At 39.9% G+C, this 18,801-nt stretch overlaps 1 protein-coding gene across 1 annotated transcript in view; it reads right to left on the bottom strand.

Moving 5' to 3' along the window:
• Positions 1–18,801, bottom strand: part of ndfip2 (Nedd4 family interacting protein 2) — a 107,890-nt gene that overhangs the window by 43,365 nt on the left and 45,724 nt on the right. The window contains exon 3 of the mRNA XM_060826533.1: positions 16,947–17,080. Coding sequence (XP_060682516.1) covers positions 16,947–17,080 — 134 coding nt within the window. The remainder of the gene's footprint in view (positions 1–16,946; positions 17,081–18,801) is intronic.

Below are 18,801 nucleotides of genomic sequence, written 5' to 3'. Positions count from 1 at the left end.
ATAGGTTCAAGGTGAGAGGGGAAAGGTATAAAAGGAACCTTGGGAGCAACTTTTTCACGCACAGGGTATGCATGAATGGAATGAGCTGCCAGAGGAAGTGGTGGAGGCTGGTACAATTACAGCATTTAAAAGGCATCTGGATGGGTATATGAATAGGAAGGGTTAAGAGGAATATGGGCCAAGTGCTAGCAAATGAGACTAGATTGGGTTAGGATATCTGGTTGGCATGGACAAAGTGGACCGAATGGTCTGTTTCTGTTCTGAAAATCTCTATGACTCTATAACTAGGTGTTTAGATGAGGGCAATGCTTTTGATGTAGTCTATTTGGACTACAGAAGGCTGTTGATAAGATCCCTCATGGGAAATTGATAGCAAAGGTAGGAGTCCATGGACACGTGAAACTGTTATGAAACCTGTCCTGGCCAATATCTATTTCTTGGTCAGCATCTGGTCATGTTTGCTGGTTGTGTGGACCTTGCTGCAGGTTAATCCATGTCTCCCTATATTACAATTATAGTTGAAGGTGCTCAGTTTCTGTTCTAAGTCTCTTTATAGGAATAGAAATTATTCCATGAAATTTGGCTAATTGCATCCAGAAAGGACTGAGTGGCAGGAGGCAGAGGAAGATGGTCGAGGAGTGTTCATGTGTCCATGTCCATTTTGCAGGGAACAGTGTTGGGATCCTTGCTGTTTGTGGTATACATACACAGAACAATTAATCACTGAGCTTGCAGCTGAGACAAACATTGATGGATGGAAAATAATGATGAGGATAGACCTAGATTACAGGTGGATATAATGGGCTGATCAGTGGTAAAAGGAATTCACTCAAGATAAGTGTGAGACGAGGCACTTAGGTAGGACAAACAAAGCAAGGAAATATGAATGGTAGGACACTGGGAAACACTGAGGATCAAAGGGACCTTGATGTTAATGTCCACTGGTCCCTTAAAAGGTAAAGGGACAAGTAGATAAAGGAGTTAAGAGGCATCTGGGATCCCTGTCTTTATTAGAATTTCAGAGCGGGGAGGTATGCTAGAATGGCATAAAAAGATGATTATGTCACAGATAGACTATAGTATGCAGCTCTGGAATCCATTTTAAGGAGGGAGGTGTTTGCACTGGAGAGAATGCCTAATCTGGAGAGTTTCAGTTATGACGATATTGGCTAGAGTAGGGTAGTTTTTCTTGAAGCAGAGGAGACAGAGTGGGGACATGATTGAGATGTTTAAAATTATGAAGGGCATAGACAAGGTAGACAGAATGGAACTTATTCCCTTGGTGGAGAGATCAATGATTAGGTGGCACAGATTTAAGGCAAGGGGCAGGAGGTTTAGAGGTGATATGAGGAAAAAGAATTCACTCATAGGTGGTGGGAATCTGGAACTCAGTCTGGAAGTGTTAAAAGCAGAAGCCCTCATAACATTTAAGAAATATTTAGATGTACACTTTTAATACCAAGACATACAAGGCTGTGGATCAAGATCTCAAAAATGGGATTGTAACAGTTAGATGATGGAGTATGCGCTGGGCAAAAACAACGAGCCCAAGGGCCTTTTACCTCTAGTACTCTGAAATACCCTTATTTTGTCACCTCCTTCTCCTTTAAGCTAATAATCTCCAATCTTATTTCCAACTGTACCAAATCTACTCCAGTACATACAACAGGGTAAGCTTAAATTTGAAAAATCTAAATTTAAGTTTAACCCTCTACTTGGAGATATCTCAGCCATATATTACCTGAAGAAGATCATTTACCAATGCTACTTTAAAACTTCCAAAAAAAAATACAGTTGCTCTGACTTGCCCCCTCCCTCCCTTTGGCACAAAATAATTTCTATTCCTATAAAGAGACTTAGAACAGAAACTGAGCACCTGCAACTATAATTGTAATATAGGGAGACATGGATTAACCTGCAGCAAGGTCCACACAACCAGCAAACATGACCAGATGCTGACCAAGAAATAGATATTGGCCAGAACAGGTTTCATAATAGTTTCTACTCTACTGTTGTTAGAATACTGAATGGGCTCACGAACGCTTAACATTCACTTGTATCTGTGTTTTTGTTTTTGCTGCTGTTTAGCTATTAGTTAACTAGGATAGAAAAATAAATTAGTGATCTGCCTGTATTGCTTGCAAGACAAAGCTTTTCACTGTGCCACGTGACAATAAATTCAATTCAATTCAATTCATTCAATGAGGAGAATGCCATGGTTCATATAATAGTACCCTGGGATCTTTTATGCCCATTTAACAGAACAGATTGAATCTCAATTTAACACACTAGCTGAATGATTGTATCTCCGACAGGCAGGACTCACTCAATAATGCACTGAACTGCAAACTCAAGATGATTTGCAAAGGAATGGGAAGTGAACACAATCTTCTGATTTAAGAGTCAACAGTGTATCATTCAGTGAGTCAAAGCTGATGCAAAAAACTCAATTAATTCTAACATAACAACACACATGTAGGAATGTAAGCTGAATTATTTGGAAATATAATCTTCCATGTAATTAAAGTTATAATTGAAACTCTATTTATGACATATTTGATGAGACAATCAGCTACTGCACAGTTACAGTATTACTGTGGTTTCTTTCTTAACTCAAGTCTTGTGCTCCTTTTTACTCTAATCCCTTCCCTCATTTTGGCCTTGAGTGTTTACACGCCTGGGTTCACCTGCAATAATTTGGAGCTAAGAGAATGATTAATTAGGCTCTTGTTAACATAGGCAGAAGACATCTACACAACAATTTTTGCTTAGTGGGTATAAGTATATGAATAACGACCATTTGCAATTCATGTCGAATTGACAGATGTAAAATGCTGAGTTCTTTGTGATAAAACCACTTTTAGAAGTTACAGAGGATTGACAGCACACAAACAGACCATTCAATCTAACCAGACAATACCAACATTTATTGTCCACTTTAGCAATCTCCTCTCCTTCTTCAACTAACCCCAGCATCATAATTCCTTTATATTTCCATCGTATCTAGCTTCTCTCTGAATGTATCTATTGTACTCACCTCAACAATCTGCTGTGGTAGCATGCTTTGCCTGCATGCTGCTCAATGGATTAAGATGCTTCGGCCAAATTCTTTAACTGAATTTTTAATGATAACCTTATAATGATGGCCTCCAGTGTTGCTCTTCCTGCCAAGTGGGAACAGACTGACTGTCTGCTCAGAAAATCTTCACAATTTTAAAGGCCTCTTTTACTTCTCCCTCACATTTACTTAATTATGAAACGCAGCTTGTTCATTATCATTTGCTATATAAATCACTCTTGATTTCTTCTATCATCCTTGCAAGTCTTTACTCCACCTTCAGTGCGTCCATCGTTTATACAGGTGACTAGAATTCTAAGCAGCACTTCAGTTATGGTTTAACTAAGGTTAAATAAATGTGTAGTATAATGTCTTTGCTTTTAAATTCAAATGAACATAAACCCAAGTGCTCTGTTTGCATCCTTATGGCCTTGATAACCTGTCACTACTTTTAGTGATTTTCATATTAGAACTCCCAAATTCCTCAGTTCTTCTGCACCATTTAGATTCTTATTTTTAAAGCAAACTCTATTCTTCTTGCCAAAATTTATCCCATGTCAAAACTCCATTTAATATTTAAATATTTAATCTGCAAGTTGTTAACATCTTCCTGCAATTTTTCCTGGTCATGCTCAGAATAGAGTCATAGAGATGTACAGCATGGAAACGGACCCTGCGGTCCAACCGTTCCACGCCGACCAGATATCTCAACCCAATCTAGTCCCACCTGCCAGCACCCACCCATAGCCCTCCAAACCCTTCCTATTCATATACCCATCCAAATGCCTCTTAAATGTTGCAATTGTACCAACCTCCACCACTTCTTCTGGCAGCTCATTCCATACATGTACCACTCTCTGAGTGAAAAAGTTGCTCCATAAGTCTCTTTTATATCTTTCCCATCTCACCCTAAACCTATGCCCTCTAGTTCTGGACTCTCCGACCCCAGGGAAAACACTTTGTCTATTTATTCTATCCATGCCCCTCAATTTTGTAAACCTCTGTAAGGTCACCCCTCAACCTCCGACGCTCCAGGGAAAACAGCCCCAGCCTGTTCAGCCTCTCCCATTAGCTCAAATCCTCCAACCCTGGCAACATCCTTGTAAATCTTTTCTGAACCCTTTCAAGTTTCACCACATCTTTCCAATAGGAAGGAGACCAGAATTGCACGCAATATACCAACAGTGGCCTAACCGATGTCCTGGACAGCTGCAACATGACCTCCCAACTCCTGTACTCAGTACTCTGACCAATAAAGGAAAGCATACCAAATGCCTTTTTCACTATCCTAGCTATCTGCAACTCCACTTTCAAGGAACTATGAACCTGCACTCCAAGGTCTCTTTGTTCAGCAACACTTCCTAGGACCTTACCATTAAAAGTCCTGCTAAGATTTGCCTTCCCAAAATGCAGCACCTCGCATTTATCGGAATTAAACTCCATCTGCCACTTTTCAGCCCACTGGCCAATCCAATCAAGATCCTGTTGTAATCTGAGGTAACCTTCTTCAACTGCCCTCTACACCTCCAATTTTGGTGTCCTCTGAAAAGTTACTCACTGTACCTCTTATGCTCACATCCAAATCATTTATGTAAATTACAAAAAGTAGTGGACCCAGCGCCAATCCTTGTAGCATTCCACTGGTCAAAGGCATCCAGTCTGAAAAACAACCCTCCACCACCACCCTTTGTCATCTACCTTTGAGCCAGTTCTGTATCCAAATGGCTAGTTCTCCCTGTATTCCGTGAGATCTAACCTTGCTAATCAGTCTCCCATGGGGAACCTTGTCGATCACCTTACTAAAGTTAATATAGATCACATCTGCCGCTCTGCCCTCATCAAGCCTCTTTGTTACTTCTTCACAAAACTCAATCAAGTCTGTAAGACATGATTTCCCACACCCAAAATCGTGTTGACTATCCCTAATAAGTCCTTGCCTTTCCAAATCCATGTACATCCTGTCCCTCATGATTCCCTCCAACAACTTGCCCACCACGAACGTCAGGCTCACTGGTCGATATATGGTTCCCTGGCTTGTTCTTACCCCCCTTCTTAAACAGTAGCACATTAGCCAACCTCCAGTCTTCCAGCACCTCACTTGTGACTAACAATTATACAAATATCTCAGCAGGAGGCCCAGAAATCACTTCTCTAGCTTCCCACAAAGTTCTAGGGTACACCTGATCACATCCTGGGGAGTTATCCACCTATATGTGCTTCAAAACATCCAACCTTCCTCCTCTGTAATATGGATATTTTGCAAGATGTTTTGCATCTATTTCCCGACATTCTATATCTTCCACATCCTTTTCCACAGTAAGTACTGATGCAAAATACTCACTTAATATCTCCCCCATTTTCTGTGGCTTCACAGAAAGGCTGCCTTGCTGATCTTTGATGGGCCCTATTCTCTCCCTACTTACCCTTTTGTTCTTAATGTATTTGTAAAAACCCTTTGGATTTCCCTTAATTCTATTTGCCAAAGCTATCTCATGTCCCCTTTTCGCCCTCTTGATTTCCCTCTTTAGTATACTCCTATTGCCTTTATACTCTTCCAAGGGTTCATTTGACCTATCCCATCTGTACCTTACTTATGCTTCCTTTTTTCTTAACCAAACCCTCAATTTTTTTTAGTCATCCAGCATTCCCTATACCTACCAGCCTAACAGGAATATACTTTTTCTAGATTCTCGTTATCTCATTCCTGAAGGTTTCCCATTTTCCAGCCGTCCCTTTACCTGCGAACATCTGCCCCAAATCAGCTTACGAATGTTCTTGCCTAATACCGTCAAAATTGGCTTTTCTCCAATTTAGAACTTCAACTTTTAGATCCGGTGTATCCTTGTCCATACTATTATAAATCTAATAGAATATGGTCACTGGTCCCATAGTGCTCTCCGAATGACACCTCAGTCACCTGCCCTGCCTTACTTCCCAAGAGTAGGTCAAATTTTGCACCTTCTCCAGTAGGTACATCCATATACTGAATCAGAAAATCTCCTTGTACACACTTAAATTCCTCTCCATTGAAACCCTGAACACTATGGCAGTCCCAGTCTCTATATTTGAAAAGTTAAAATCCCCTACCAAAACCATCCTATTCTTACAGATAGCGGAGATCTCCTTTCAATTTCACTCTGACTATTAGGACGTCTATACTCTAATCCCAATAAGGTGATCATTCCTTTCTTATTTTTCAGTTCCACCCAAATAACTTCCCTGGATGTATTTCCAGGAATATCCTCCCTCAGCATCGTTGTAATGCTATCCCTTGTCAAAAATGCCACCCCACCCCTCCTTCCCTCTCTTTCTATCCTTCCTGTAGCATTTGTATCCTGGAACATTCGGCTGCCAGTCCTGCCCATCCCCGAGTCATGTTTCTGTAATTGCTATGACACCCCAGTCCGATGTTCCTAACCATGCCCTGCATTCATCTGCCTTCCCTGTTAGGCCCCTTGCTTTGAAATAAATGCAGTTTAATTCATTAGTTCTATCTTGTCCCTGCCTGCCCTGTTTGACTCGCTTCTGTTCTCAACTGTACCAATCTCAGATTGATGTCTTTCCTCACTATCTCCCTGTGCTCCCACCACCCCCCCCCACCCCCAACCACCTACTAGTTTAAATCCTCCCGAGCAGCTCTAGCAAATTTCCCTGACAGTATATTAGTCCCCTTCCAATTTAGGTGTAATTTGTCCTTCTTGTACACGTCACTTCTACCCCAAAAGAGTTTCCAATGATCCAAAAAAAGGGTATCCTTCTCCCATACACCAGCTCCTCAGCCATGCATTCATCTGCTCTATCCTCCTACTCCTACCCTCACTGGCTCATAGCACCAGGAGTATTCCAGATATTACTACGCTTGAGGACCTCCTTTTTAAATTCATGCCTGACTCTCTGTAATCACCCTTTAGAATCTCAACCTTGTCCCTTCCTATGTCGTTGGTTCCAATGTGGACAATGACCTCTTCCTGGCCTCTTTCCCCCTTGAGTACATTCTGCACCCTCTGAGACATCCTTGATCCACGCACTTATGGCTCCAATTCACATAAACTGACCCATCCTCTCACTCACTCACTAATTACTCATCACTGCTGGGATTCTAGTATGGGCACCATATATGGACCAGTCATGTTCTAGGTCAAGCATTACCAGAAAAAGCTGCCCTTCATAGTGCACATACTAGGAGGAAAATGAAAAAGAAACTCTTTCAAGAGCACATAAGTGGCACAGGTGACACTCCATTGCAAATACAAGTCCACATTTTTAAATGTATTGCTATTCTACTTAATCACCTGCCATGATCAGCAGTCACAGTAACCACAGCTCCAAAGGTTAAATCACCTTCGCACAACTTGGTAGAGCCATATCTAAGAAAGTGGCAAGGGCTATTCTTTGTCCAATGCCCAGCAGAGTATAACATTTTCTCATTAATATGGGAGCAAAACACTCTGGAATGCCTTCAGACAGCTGGAACTTTTATGCGACAAAAGCAAGGGAAAGAAACAACAAATTGAGAACAGGGACTGCTTGTCTTTTGAGCAACAAGAGATTAACAGTAAACGAATAATCACTGCACCCAGCTCACATCTACTGAAACCAGGTGTCAATTAAGTCCTATTTAGCTTATTACACCCAAAGTTACAGCACTGTAATATGCAACAGGTGATGCTCCTCCTGCTCAATGCCCTCATTTTCCTTTTCGGAAGACTGTTGCTGTTCTGCCAAGTCTCTATCACATTGCCCTTTTTGCCTCAAGTTGGACAGAACACAGCAACTGAGTCAAGACGACGGACGACTGACCAAGGTTTACCAAGTCAAGCTGGAGGCAAGGGTCTTTTTTTTTAAAAAGAGTATGTTGATCTTAAGCACAGGATACATTGTTTAATTTTTAAACTCAATTTAATTCTTTATTTAACTGTAATGTGCATTTGGAAACTATATTGTTCCCTCCCTGCAGCTGGGCCCTGGAACTCCCTTTCTAAAAGCACTTTGGGTATACCTATGATACACTGATGGCAGCATTTCAAGAAGGCAGTTTACTGTAACCTCTGTTGGGCTTTGGGATGGGCAATAAATGCTACCTATTCAGTGATGCCTATGTTTATTAAAAACATTTTAAACAAGGTTCCCATTATAGTCAGCTTTGGCAATTTGCTTCACTAGAAAATTAAACAATCAATACAAACTTAATGCTAATTTGATTTTAAAATAGCTTTTTTGTACACTGTGTCATACTTCTATTTTCCTCGGTGCTCATGATTATCATCTAGTTAAATGGTCAGAAAAATCCTCAGTTCCAGGTATTGACTGTTCCAGGACAAGAAAAACAGAAATTGCTGGAGCAACTCAGTAGGTCTAACAACATTTGTGGAGAGAAAGCAGTGACCCTTCTTCAGAACTGATTGTGGCTAGGAAGAGATTGATATGTGTGCTAAAGATGGTGTGGGGGAAGAATAAACAATAGGTGGAGATGGAGCTCAGAGTTGCTGGGCTCCATGTCCACTTATCGCTTACTTCTCACTCCCCTCCCCTCCCCACTCTCAGTATCTATACCAATCTTTTCCTAGTCACAATTAGTTCTGAAGAAAGGTCATTCACCCAAAATGTTAACTCTGCTTTCTCTGCATAGATACTGCCAGACCTGATGAGTTTCTGCAGAAATTTATTTTTATCTTAGATTTCCAGCATCTGCAATTTTCTTTTATTTGGCCAGTTCAAAGTTTTGCCTCATCATGTAAACTCCTGTTTTGTTGGTGCTATAAATATCTCCTGAATTGTAGTTCAGCACAAATATCCACAGACTATAAAGTTGACACCTCAGTTTAAAACCAACCCTTATGTCAACAACACTCTCAAATTTCAAATCAAGCTATTTAAAGTAGCCCATCTAAGTTTGAATCTTTTGGTGCCTAAAGAATAGGTTGATTTTTAAGCCATTGCACAAAACCCCAGCTTAATATCCTTCTCTGGCTAACCAACCGATGGACACCTTCTTCAAGACTTTTGAGAGTTGCAGTGCTCTTTGTAAAGTTAAGTTTTTTCAACTTAGGATTTATGGTTTTAATTTTATGGTGCAAGTTATAGCAGATTTGATGCTTTGTTTTCACAGACAAAGAAAATCTCTTCCTCAATATGTGCGTGCATGTACATGCCTTCTTGTCATAGTTGCCTTTCGAAGACAGTTGCCAATTTTCAGTCTGCTTGCAAACTTCAGTCAAAAGCAAAAAAATAGCATAGAATTCGCATTAAAACTGGCATTATTCCAATTAGTATCAGCTTGAGTACCTGTTGTATCCAAGTCAGTCTAGATTGAGCGTGCTTAAATGTTAGTCAAAATAGGGGTGATTTCCATTTAAACACAATGGGTATTTCTTTTGGAAGAACTGGGACTCTTAAACTGTCCATATTATAGGCCGTCATCATCATATCAAACACACATTGCATGAATGCTTTGTTGTTTAGAACCAATTATCCTCAAGCGTTACCACTAATTCCCAGTCACTTAAGTCAATTCTCCATCCCTTTTCTTCTCCAATCCCTCTGTTTTAAAGTTCTACAACATTTCAACATAGAAGTAAGTCTTTGCCATTTCCTGTTTCTTTTTGAATACTTTTATAATTAATACATTCCAGCACTGAAGACTCAGTTGGTGAAACATCAACTTAGCTCTCCTCTCTACAGATGCTGCCTGACCTCGAGTTGATTCAAATTTTCTGTACTCCAAAGATCCCATCAGCCGTGTCACCACCATTTTTAATAAACTTGCTTGTCCAATGTAGATGCTTCTGTCATTTGAGACAATTCAGCATTAGTTGGATCCGCAGCAGCAGCTTTTCAATACACAACCTATAGAGCAGTAACATAGACTTTTAAAGCTATTTGTAAGAACTACACTCAAACTTAAAAATGATATTACAGTTTCAACCTATTCATGTATTTTAGTTGTCCTTTCCTATTGTATTATGACAGGGGACTAATTTTTGCTTAATGCTTTAAGGATTCTAGATTTTGAAATTTTTGTAATACATTGCAAAATGGATCCAAATGTTCATATTTGCTGGCATACATTCAGAGAACTTGGTGTTCCAAAATAGACTAGTTGCATTCAGTCCTGCCTTGGAGTAGGAGTGTGACTCTGTGCAATGTTTCCAAAAGGTCACCCACAACTGTTAAAGGATCACTGAAGAGCAGATCAAAGTATTATTTGGAACTGAAAGACAGATGTCGACTCCATGCAGAGAAGTACTATTTCACTGAACTGCTGAGAAGGCAACGTGTTCTATGCTGTTGGAGCTCAGGTAGAAGTCAAAGGATGTTGCATATGTTAATGCAATGAATACCTGTACTCAGAATAAGCTGGGTGTTATGGGTAGTTCAGTGCAGGAGAGCGAGAGAGAGAGCGCGAGAGAGAGAGCGCGAGAGAGAGAGCGCGAGATAAAGTCCTCAGTGTTTGGTGCAACTGAGCAGTGTTTGGAGCTCTGAAAAAAATCAGCAGCAGTATTAGCAGTGGGTAAAAAAGCTGAATGGTGTCTCCATGTAGTGCCAGATGCAGGAAGCAATATATTGCCAAGATTAAAGATTGGAGGTGGAGGTAGTAGGGGCTGCAGATAAAGAAGGGTTGGGGGAGCAGTTTGGGTAGGGAGAGGAGCAGAATGGTGAGGTCATGATATGTGAACACAGCTGGTAGGTACAACCTGGTTAATTGATGGGAGGAATGAGTATGGACATATCGGAGAGGGAGAAGGAAGGGGAATTAAAATGGGCAGTGACCGGGAGGTCAGGCTAGCCCTTACGGGCCTGGCTGAGATGTTCGGCAAAATGCTCCCTTTGCTTACCATAGAGAAGACCACATAGAGACCACCAGATGCAGTAAACTAGGTTGGAGGAGATGCAGGTGAACCTCCGTTTCACCTAGTGAGGGAGGTGGTGTACCGGCAGATTTTTCATCTTTTACGGTTGCAGGGGAAGGTACCAGGGTAGTTGTTGGGATGTTTGTTACAAATCAAAGAATGACAAAGGCCACAGTCCTTGTGGAAAGAAGATGGGTGGGGAGCGGAAGATGTCTAATTGGTGGGGTCTAATTGGAGTCGGCGGAAATGTTTGAGGATGATAAGTTGGATGCGGAAGCAAGTGGGGTGGAAAGTAAAGACAAGGGGAACCCTGTCTTGATTAAGTTGGGGGGGGGGGGCAGTCAGGGGCGAGGGGGTGAGGTTTAGAGCAGTGGAGCAGGGAATTGACAAAGTTGCAGTGGAGGGCTGATGACAGAGGGAGGAAAGAACATTGTTTATAATAGGTGGACATCTGGGATGCTTGTGAGTGGAATGTCTCCTTGTCAGAACAGATGCGACAGAGATGAAGGAATTGAGAAAATGGCACATAGGTTTTTCAGGATACTGGGTGTGGGGAGGTGTAGTCCAGTTAGTTGTGAGAACTCTGGGTTTACAGTAAATGTCAGTCCGTAAACTGTTGCCGGATATGGAAATGGAGAGATCAAGAAAGGGGAGGGAGGTGTCCAAGCTAGACCAAATGAATTTCAGGGCAGGGTAGAAGTTGTTGGCCAAGTCGATGAACCGGTCCAGTTCAGCCTGTGCGCAGGATGCAACACCAACGCCATCATCAAGGTCATGGCCAAAGTTTACAGACGAACAGCAATTAACATCAGCCTGGCCAAAGAAACACTACCCACTTCAACTTCAATGACAAGACCAACTAACAAATCAACGGAACACCCATGGGATCACCAATATCAGGCCTCTTAGCAGGAGCAGTAATGCGGAGACTGGAATGAACAGCCCTCCTCACGATCCAACCAAAACTATCAGTCCGCTACGTGGATGACATCTTTGTCATCACAAAACAGACCAACTGAGAGGAAACCTACAATAACATCAACAATATCCTTACTGGTATAAATTTCACACAAGAGGAGGGGAACAACAACAGACTCCCCTTCCTAAATGTCACAGTGGAACGAACAGTTAGAGAACTGCAGACTAGCATCTACAGGAAAGCAACACACCCACAGACCAGATACTCAACTACAGGAGCAATCATCTCAACACCCACAAATGGAGCTGCAGCAGGACATTATTTAAGTGGGCCACAACACACTGCAGCACCCAGGAACTACAAGCAGCAGAACAAAAATACGGATACAGCGTATTCAAGAAGTCAGCCAATTCTTAAACAACAAACCCAAACAAGTAGACACAACATGCCCAGAAACTCTAGCCACACTACCATACTCAAAAACATCTCCGAGATGACTACCAGACTATTCAGATTCCTTGGCATCATGGTACCCAACAAACCTACCAACACACAAACAGCTACTGATGAATCTAAAGGACGCTATACCAACAACCAGCAAAATGAATGTTATTTACAAAATACCATGCAAGGACTGTAACACACACTACATCAGACAGAAAGGTAGAAAACTTGCCACTAGGATACACAAATACCAACACACCACCAAAAGACACGACGCACTATCACCAGTATCCTTACATACAGACAAAGAAGGACCCCACTTCGACTGGGACAACACGTACATCCAAGGACAGACTAAACAGTGACATGTACGGGAATTCCTCGAGGCCTGGCATTCAAACCCAAACTCCACCAATAAACACGCCGATTTGGACCCCATTTACCAACCTCTGAGAAAAACAGCCAGAAATAATATCACCCACCTAACAGATCAAGACACACAAATAGAAAGCAGGACAAAACACTAGCGCGTCACCAGAGCCTCACTGATGAGGTTACCTAGCATGGTGATGAAACATCTGAAAACAAACCTGCCAGCTCAGCAAGCAAACTTAGAATTTAAACCTCAACCTGAGCTACAAATCTTCTCACAAATCGCAAAGGTATGATTGCTAAATTTATTGATGACACAAAGATTGGGAGGAAGGTAAGTTATAAAGAGGACAGAACAGAGGAAGGATGGACATGTATTGAATTCAGAGAAATTTACTAATCTATTACCTGGGATGGACAGATTGTATCCACCCTTGTATCCAGTGGATAAGAAGTGACTTGATTGGAACACAACATTGTGAAGGTTCTTGATAGGGTGGATAGGGTGAGGATGTTTACTCTTATGGAAGAATCTAGAATCAGGCATGAATGTTTAAAAATAATGAATCACCTATTTAAGATGGAAAAGGTGACTTTATGTTTCCTCACAGCAATATGGTGCTTTGGATCACTGCTTCCATCACCATTTTAAGGAAGAACATCTATGTATGTTTTTACAGCAGCAGGATTCCTGTGGAATCCTGGGACCTGTTTTGACCACATTTGCTCTGTGATGTGCTTTGTGAGAGTTTGAGCATGATGTGTGTTTTATCCACATTTACTCAGGTTATTTGTGAATGTTATACAATCTATTACAAGTATCTTGTTATTATACTGTTTATTGTTTGCTCAAATCCATGAAATCTTGTGACTGGATTCTCTTGGGAAGTACCTGGATCTCAGAGTTGGTCTACTTCAAAACATAAAGGCTAATGAGCCTAGCCAGATACTAAATTTGGCAGTTTGGTCTATGATCATAATTTAGTAAACCTCAACACCCAAATCAATAATGCAAATGATACGTCAAACCTTCACACTTTCTTTCAAAATTGCACTGTATTATTTTACAATCCTGAGAAAAACTCAAAGCAAAAATTATGAACTGCTGCTTAGAGATCATTTTTCTTTACTAAATGAAATATTACTTTAGCAATTCATCACATACACTCATCACGTATACATCAAATAAACAATATTCAAATAGCTGTGAAAAATCACAGACATTTAAAATTATAATAGGCAAAATCTTGTTGTCACAACTCAATCAACAAGCTCAGGGGATTAAGAAAGATGCCAGGAATCTGCAAACTTGCTGGATGATTTATATTAGTCTGTTGTTTGCTTCTCAAACAGCATCACACCCTTTGCTTTCCTGTTTTTTTTTTGGAACTTGTGGTAATTGCACAGGAAAAGGGGGAAAGAAAAGGAGAAGGGGTGAACTTGCACATCCATGGTTCACATTAACTTCAGATATTGAAATGAAGTTGCAGTCAAATCAAATGGACTGTTGATCATTTGAAGTTGAACTATGAATATAAATGCTTGTTTTTAATAAGGGATGAAGTTAAATGTAGTGAATACATTTTATCAAAACGTTTTATTTAAATAATGAGTTCATCAATAGGTACTGAAGAGCTTTATTTACTCAGCATTTATCACAAGGTCTGTGCAAGATGGATACTTGTGTGATGGGTTCAAGTGCAATGGGTGTTGGGTGAGGCACAGGTACTAAGTTACACAGGTGCTATAAAGGGCAAAGGAGATGGGTAGTGTAGCAATGGTTTGCATGGGCAGTAAGAGGAGCCATGAGTGGACTAATTAGAGGAGTTGGTATAAATGGGACATGAGAACTGTACAAGCAGTAGGAGAGGGGAGTGAAAGAGTTCTAGCACTGTTTTTTGATTTATTCTATTTGGCACAGAGACAACCAAGTGCTGGAGCATTATGGCCAGCCTTTGTAAAAGACCTTTCGGGTGTAGGTTTGCTCGCTGAGCTGTAGGTTTGATATCCAGATGTTTCATTACCTGGCTAGGTAACATCATCAGTGGCGACCTCCAAGTGAAGCGAAGCTAAGCTGTTGTCTCCTGCTTTCTATTGATATCTTTCTCCTGGATGGGGTTTCTGGCGTTTGTGGTGATGTCAAAAGACCATTTGTGCAACGAACAATCTTTGGATCAGCTTCAAAACGTATACTGGGAGCACTGGGTCTAACTCTCACTATTACCAAGCAACTGTCACAAACCCCACTACCTAAATAAAAAAATCAAAATATCTGGGAGACTTTCTCCTCATCAAGTTTGTAAAAACCTTTGTATGCTGTTGACGTGGGATAAAAATTCTTACATAATTAATGCTGAATCATTTCAGAAAGACAAGTTGGAACTTATCAATGAATATAGCTTTCTAAATATATGTTATTCTAATTAACTGCTAAACAACCTCTCAGATCCACAAAGGGTTGAATTAAAATGTAAAATTTGGTCGAACATTTCTAACTCTTCCTCTTACTTGGCCTCATTGTTTTCCCTTTTGTCTCTTAGGATAAAACTCTAACTTTCTTTGGTTCCCTGTGCTTGATTTGATGTTTGAATTCACCTTTTCTCATTTATTCTTGTTTCTTCTTCAATCCTTAAACCTCATTGGACAAGTAGAAAGAATGCTGATGCTATCATTCATTTAGGTTCCCAGCTGACTAAGTGTCCTCAACAAGTTGTTGTAAACTCACCCTTCCAGCAAGTTCAGCAGAGAGAAAAAAAATAAGCTGAAGTGTATTGGACAGACCTAATCAGTAAGCAAGCAGATGCCACCACTGCCCCCCCCCCCACCAACCCCAAATCAAATTTCCATTCTTATTACTGTATCTCTGCCAGATTTACCTATAGTCACCATTTTCCTCCTCCATCGTTTGTCTAATCCTCTCTTAATTCCTAAAACTCATCGGTTAGGAAATAGATTATTGATCTAAAACATAAAAATTCAAATTGAATATAAATAATCCAACATTGGTTTCTTCTTTACTTTAATACCTGGTTAAGCATGCCAAGCATTGCAAGAATCTTGCACTATATCATTATTGTGTTTGAGACCTCTTCATAGTCACGCAATAAATGTATTGCGTGTTGTGACAAGCAAACTAACTTTCATCAATGGTGTAATTTAAACCCATTGCCAGTATTTGCTGGAAGATTTCTACTTGCTATGAAATTATGGTTGTATCATCATTTTCTTTATAAATGACTTCTCAAAACAAAAACATTTCAGTTCACAAACATCAGTTTTTCAATGTTAATGTCTATTCAGTTAATAAAGAAAAAGCAAAGTATGGAGAAGTGTTTTCTGTTTGAACAAGAAGAAAAGATAATATACATTGTACTCATCCAAAAATCTCAAAGACATCTTTGAGGGTCCCCAGTTCTCCCCTAAAGCTATAATGGTGCTAGTTAAGCAAAGTTAGTTGCTTGGAATGTCTCTGCTCGTTTTAACAAAGACAGTATAAACTCCAACAGGAAGTCAACACCAATCAGATGATATTTTATTCAAAAACAGATTCTTTGTATGAAAGAGTTAATCTGCAACAGAAAACACCCTTGATAATGATGATAATTGAAGACAGCATAACAAACCGAAGATAGTGTACAGCACCCAACTAGAAAAATGTGCAAACTACATTTTTGAAAATATACTGCAAGCACTCCACAATTATATATGCAGATAGAACTGTACCTGAGATGTACCTTGTAGAATTTCATCAAACAGATTCCTAGGCTCCCTAAACTGTCCAGGTGTCCAAGCAGAAAAACACAAGATAACATACAGTGACACAAATGAGTAGAGACTAAATATAAAATGTCAAACAATGTACTACCATTCAAGCTTTCTGGAGATGAACAAATACCTTTTGACAGATCAATGTTTTTTGCAAGTGTGGCTATTTTCAAGAAAAACTAATGCCTTCAAAGACTTAAATAACAACTGAAAGAAATACCACCAGATTTACTAACCAGAGTGTATTAAAAAAATGCTTGAATAAATCAGACGACCAAACTGATTAAAAATTCTATTCATACCATACTGGGTACCTGTTCACAGGATATGGAGCACTTGCTTCATGGAATAAGTGGTGAACCATTTCTTAATGAGTAAGATCATTACAAGAGCAAAACTCACTAATGTTTTCTGCTACTCATGAATCCCCACTGAAAACACCTAACCTGCAATCATCAGATCATTTTGTCAATCCATATTGTCAGCAAAAGAACTATGGTCTCAACTTGATATTTCACATTTAAAAAATAATTCTCACTCTCTGTCCAGGTTCTGCTGCTCCAGCTGCCATTGCAGCAGCTTTAGCTTTTTCTGCTTCATCATATGTTGGCAGGGAGGTGGCAACACTGTAAGGGGGTGGCACTGGCATAAGATCATTGGGGAGATCAGTTTCTGTTGAAAGAGAAGATAACAACAATTACTTGAAGCTTCAGGGAAAACAAAAATATTTCAAAGTAAGGAGCTTAAAAAAATCCAATGGATTATATTAGTTATATCAAAATGTGATTATTCCAATAGTGATAGTCACTATGAGAATAGAGCATTATAAACGCATTCCTTACTCTCTTGTGAGAGTTAGAGAGGACTCTTACTCTCATGTCCATGGTCAAATTTATAACACTGTACCGAGAATATCATTGAAGTCTTTTATGAAGAAGAGTTGATATTTAATGCACAATCAACTGATTTTATCCTGTCTTGTTGAAAGAACAAGACATAACCATCTTGTTCAGGCATTATTTGTGGCTTAGAAAACAGCATTATTTTCTTACCTAAACCTACAAAGCAGCAGTACAAAGTATTTGAAGGTTCAGAAATGTATATTTTTTCACCTCCCGCTCATGTTGAACTCCTAAATTTGTGCCACATTCAATTTCAGAACAAATTTCCAGCCATTGTTTCAACAATGAGTCACAATCACACTTCATAAAGTACCCAAATATTGTGCCCTAAACAAAATTATCAATTTGGGTTAAACAACATGTACCCATGAGTGGAGGAGAAGGAATCAAAAGCAGGGAAATGACAAAAAAGACAGGATATCGAAACAGAATAGACAAGATCAAAGAAAGAAATAAAGAAAAGGGGGAATATTTGTGTCAGAGGGACAATCAAAGAGAATATACAGTAGAGTTGGAAAGAGAAATGTAAAGGGAAGGAGGCAAACGAGGCACAATTTTAAAAAAATGTAAATGACAGTGCAGTAGAAGAGGAGGTAGACCGTGAGAAAAAGCAGGTGACCAAAGGAGAGGAGGGACAAATCAAGAGGATAAAATTGAAGGAAAAACAGAGATGATAATTTTAATTTATGTATCACCTTCAACATACCAAAATAATTCAATGACAGCAGGTAATCAAGTAAGGGTTCCACTCCTGTCTCTATTCTCGTTTGCTTTAAACTAATTTTATCCATGACACACACCTTTACAATTCGCTATTCTGAAACTCAGGATTGTATCTAGATACTCTGTATCTGAGATGGTGTCATGCCTTGGTGACATTGTTACACTGTAACTAATCTGTAAATGAAGCAGATGTACCTAGGAACCTTTGTATCTAAGATGGCACTGACGTTTTGACTTACTAACTTTTCACGATACTCATTTGAATACAAGAGCTAATTCAATTCAATTCTATGCTTTATTAAACTGCTGACCACCCAACTTCCTTTCCTGGCTCCCATGTTAGTCAAAATACTTAAATGTTCTCTCTCCTCAGATAATGTCCTAATTTTTTTTCAAGTCTGTCATCACTACTTTCCTCAAAAGTCAAACATTGATCATCCCCCTCTGACCTTGCAGTCTACTTTCCCATCTCCACCCCCACTTCCATTCCCAAGTCCTGAGCTTATTTCCCAGAACTCATCCATCTAAAAATTATTTTAGGGCCATTAGCTGGATTTAACTGATCTCACCTGCTTCTACTTTAACTAGTTAATCATCTTCAAAAAGTTATCTGCAGTGCCTGCTCTTACTGGTTCCAACATTACCTCTGGTGCCCATGAAGGTCTATCACTAGCTCTCTTGTATTTCTCATTTATATACTGCTCATTGGCAACAAAGTGGAAGAACACCAACAATGTCTAGATGTTTACTTCACCAACTCTCTTAACC

This window comes from Hemiscyllium ocellatum, chromosome 6, assembly GCF_020745735.1.
Source record: "Hemiscyllium ocellatum isolate sHemOce1 chromosome 6, sHemOce1.pat.X.cur, whole genome shotgun sequence".
Taxonomy (NCBI): Eukaryota; Metazoa; Chordata; class Chondrichthyes; order Orectolobiformes; family Hemiscylliidae; genus Hemiscyllium; species Hemiscyllium ocellatum.
The sequence above is the reverse complement of the archived record's forward strand: the minus strand, read 5'-3'. Positions and strand labels throughout refer to the sequence as shown.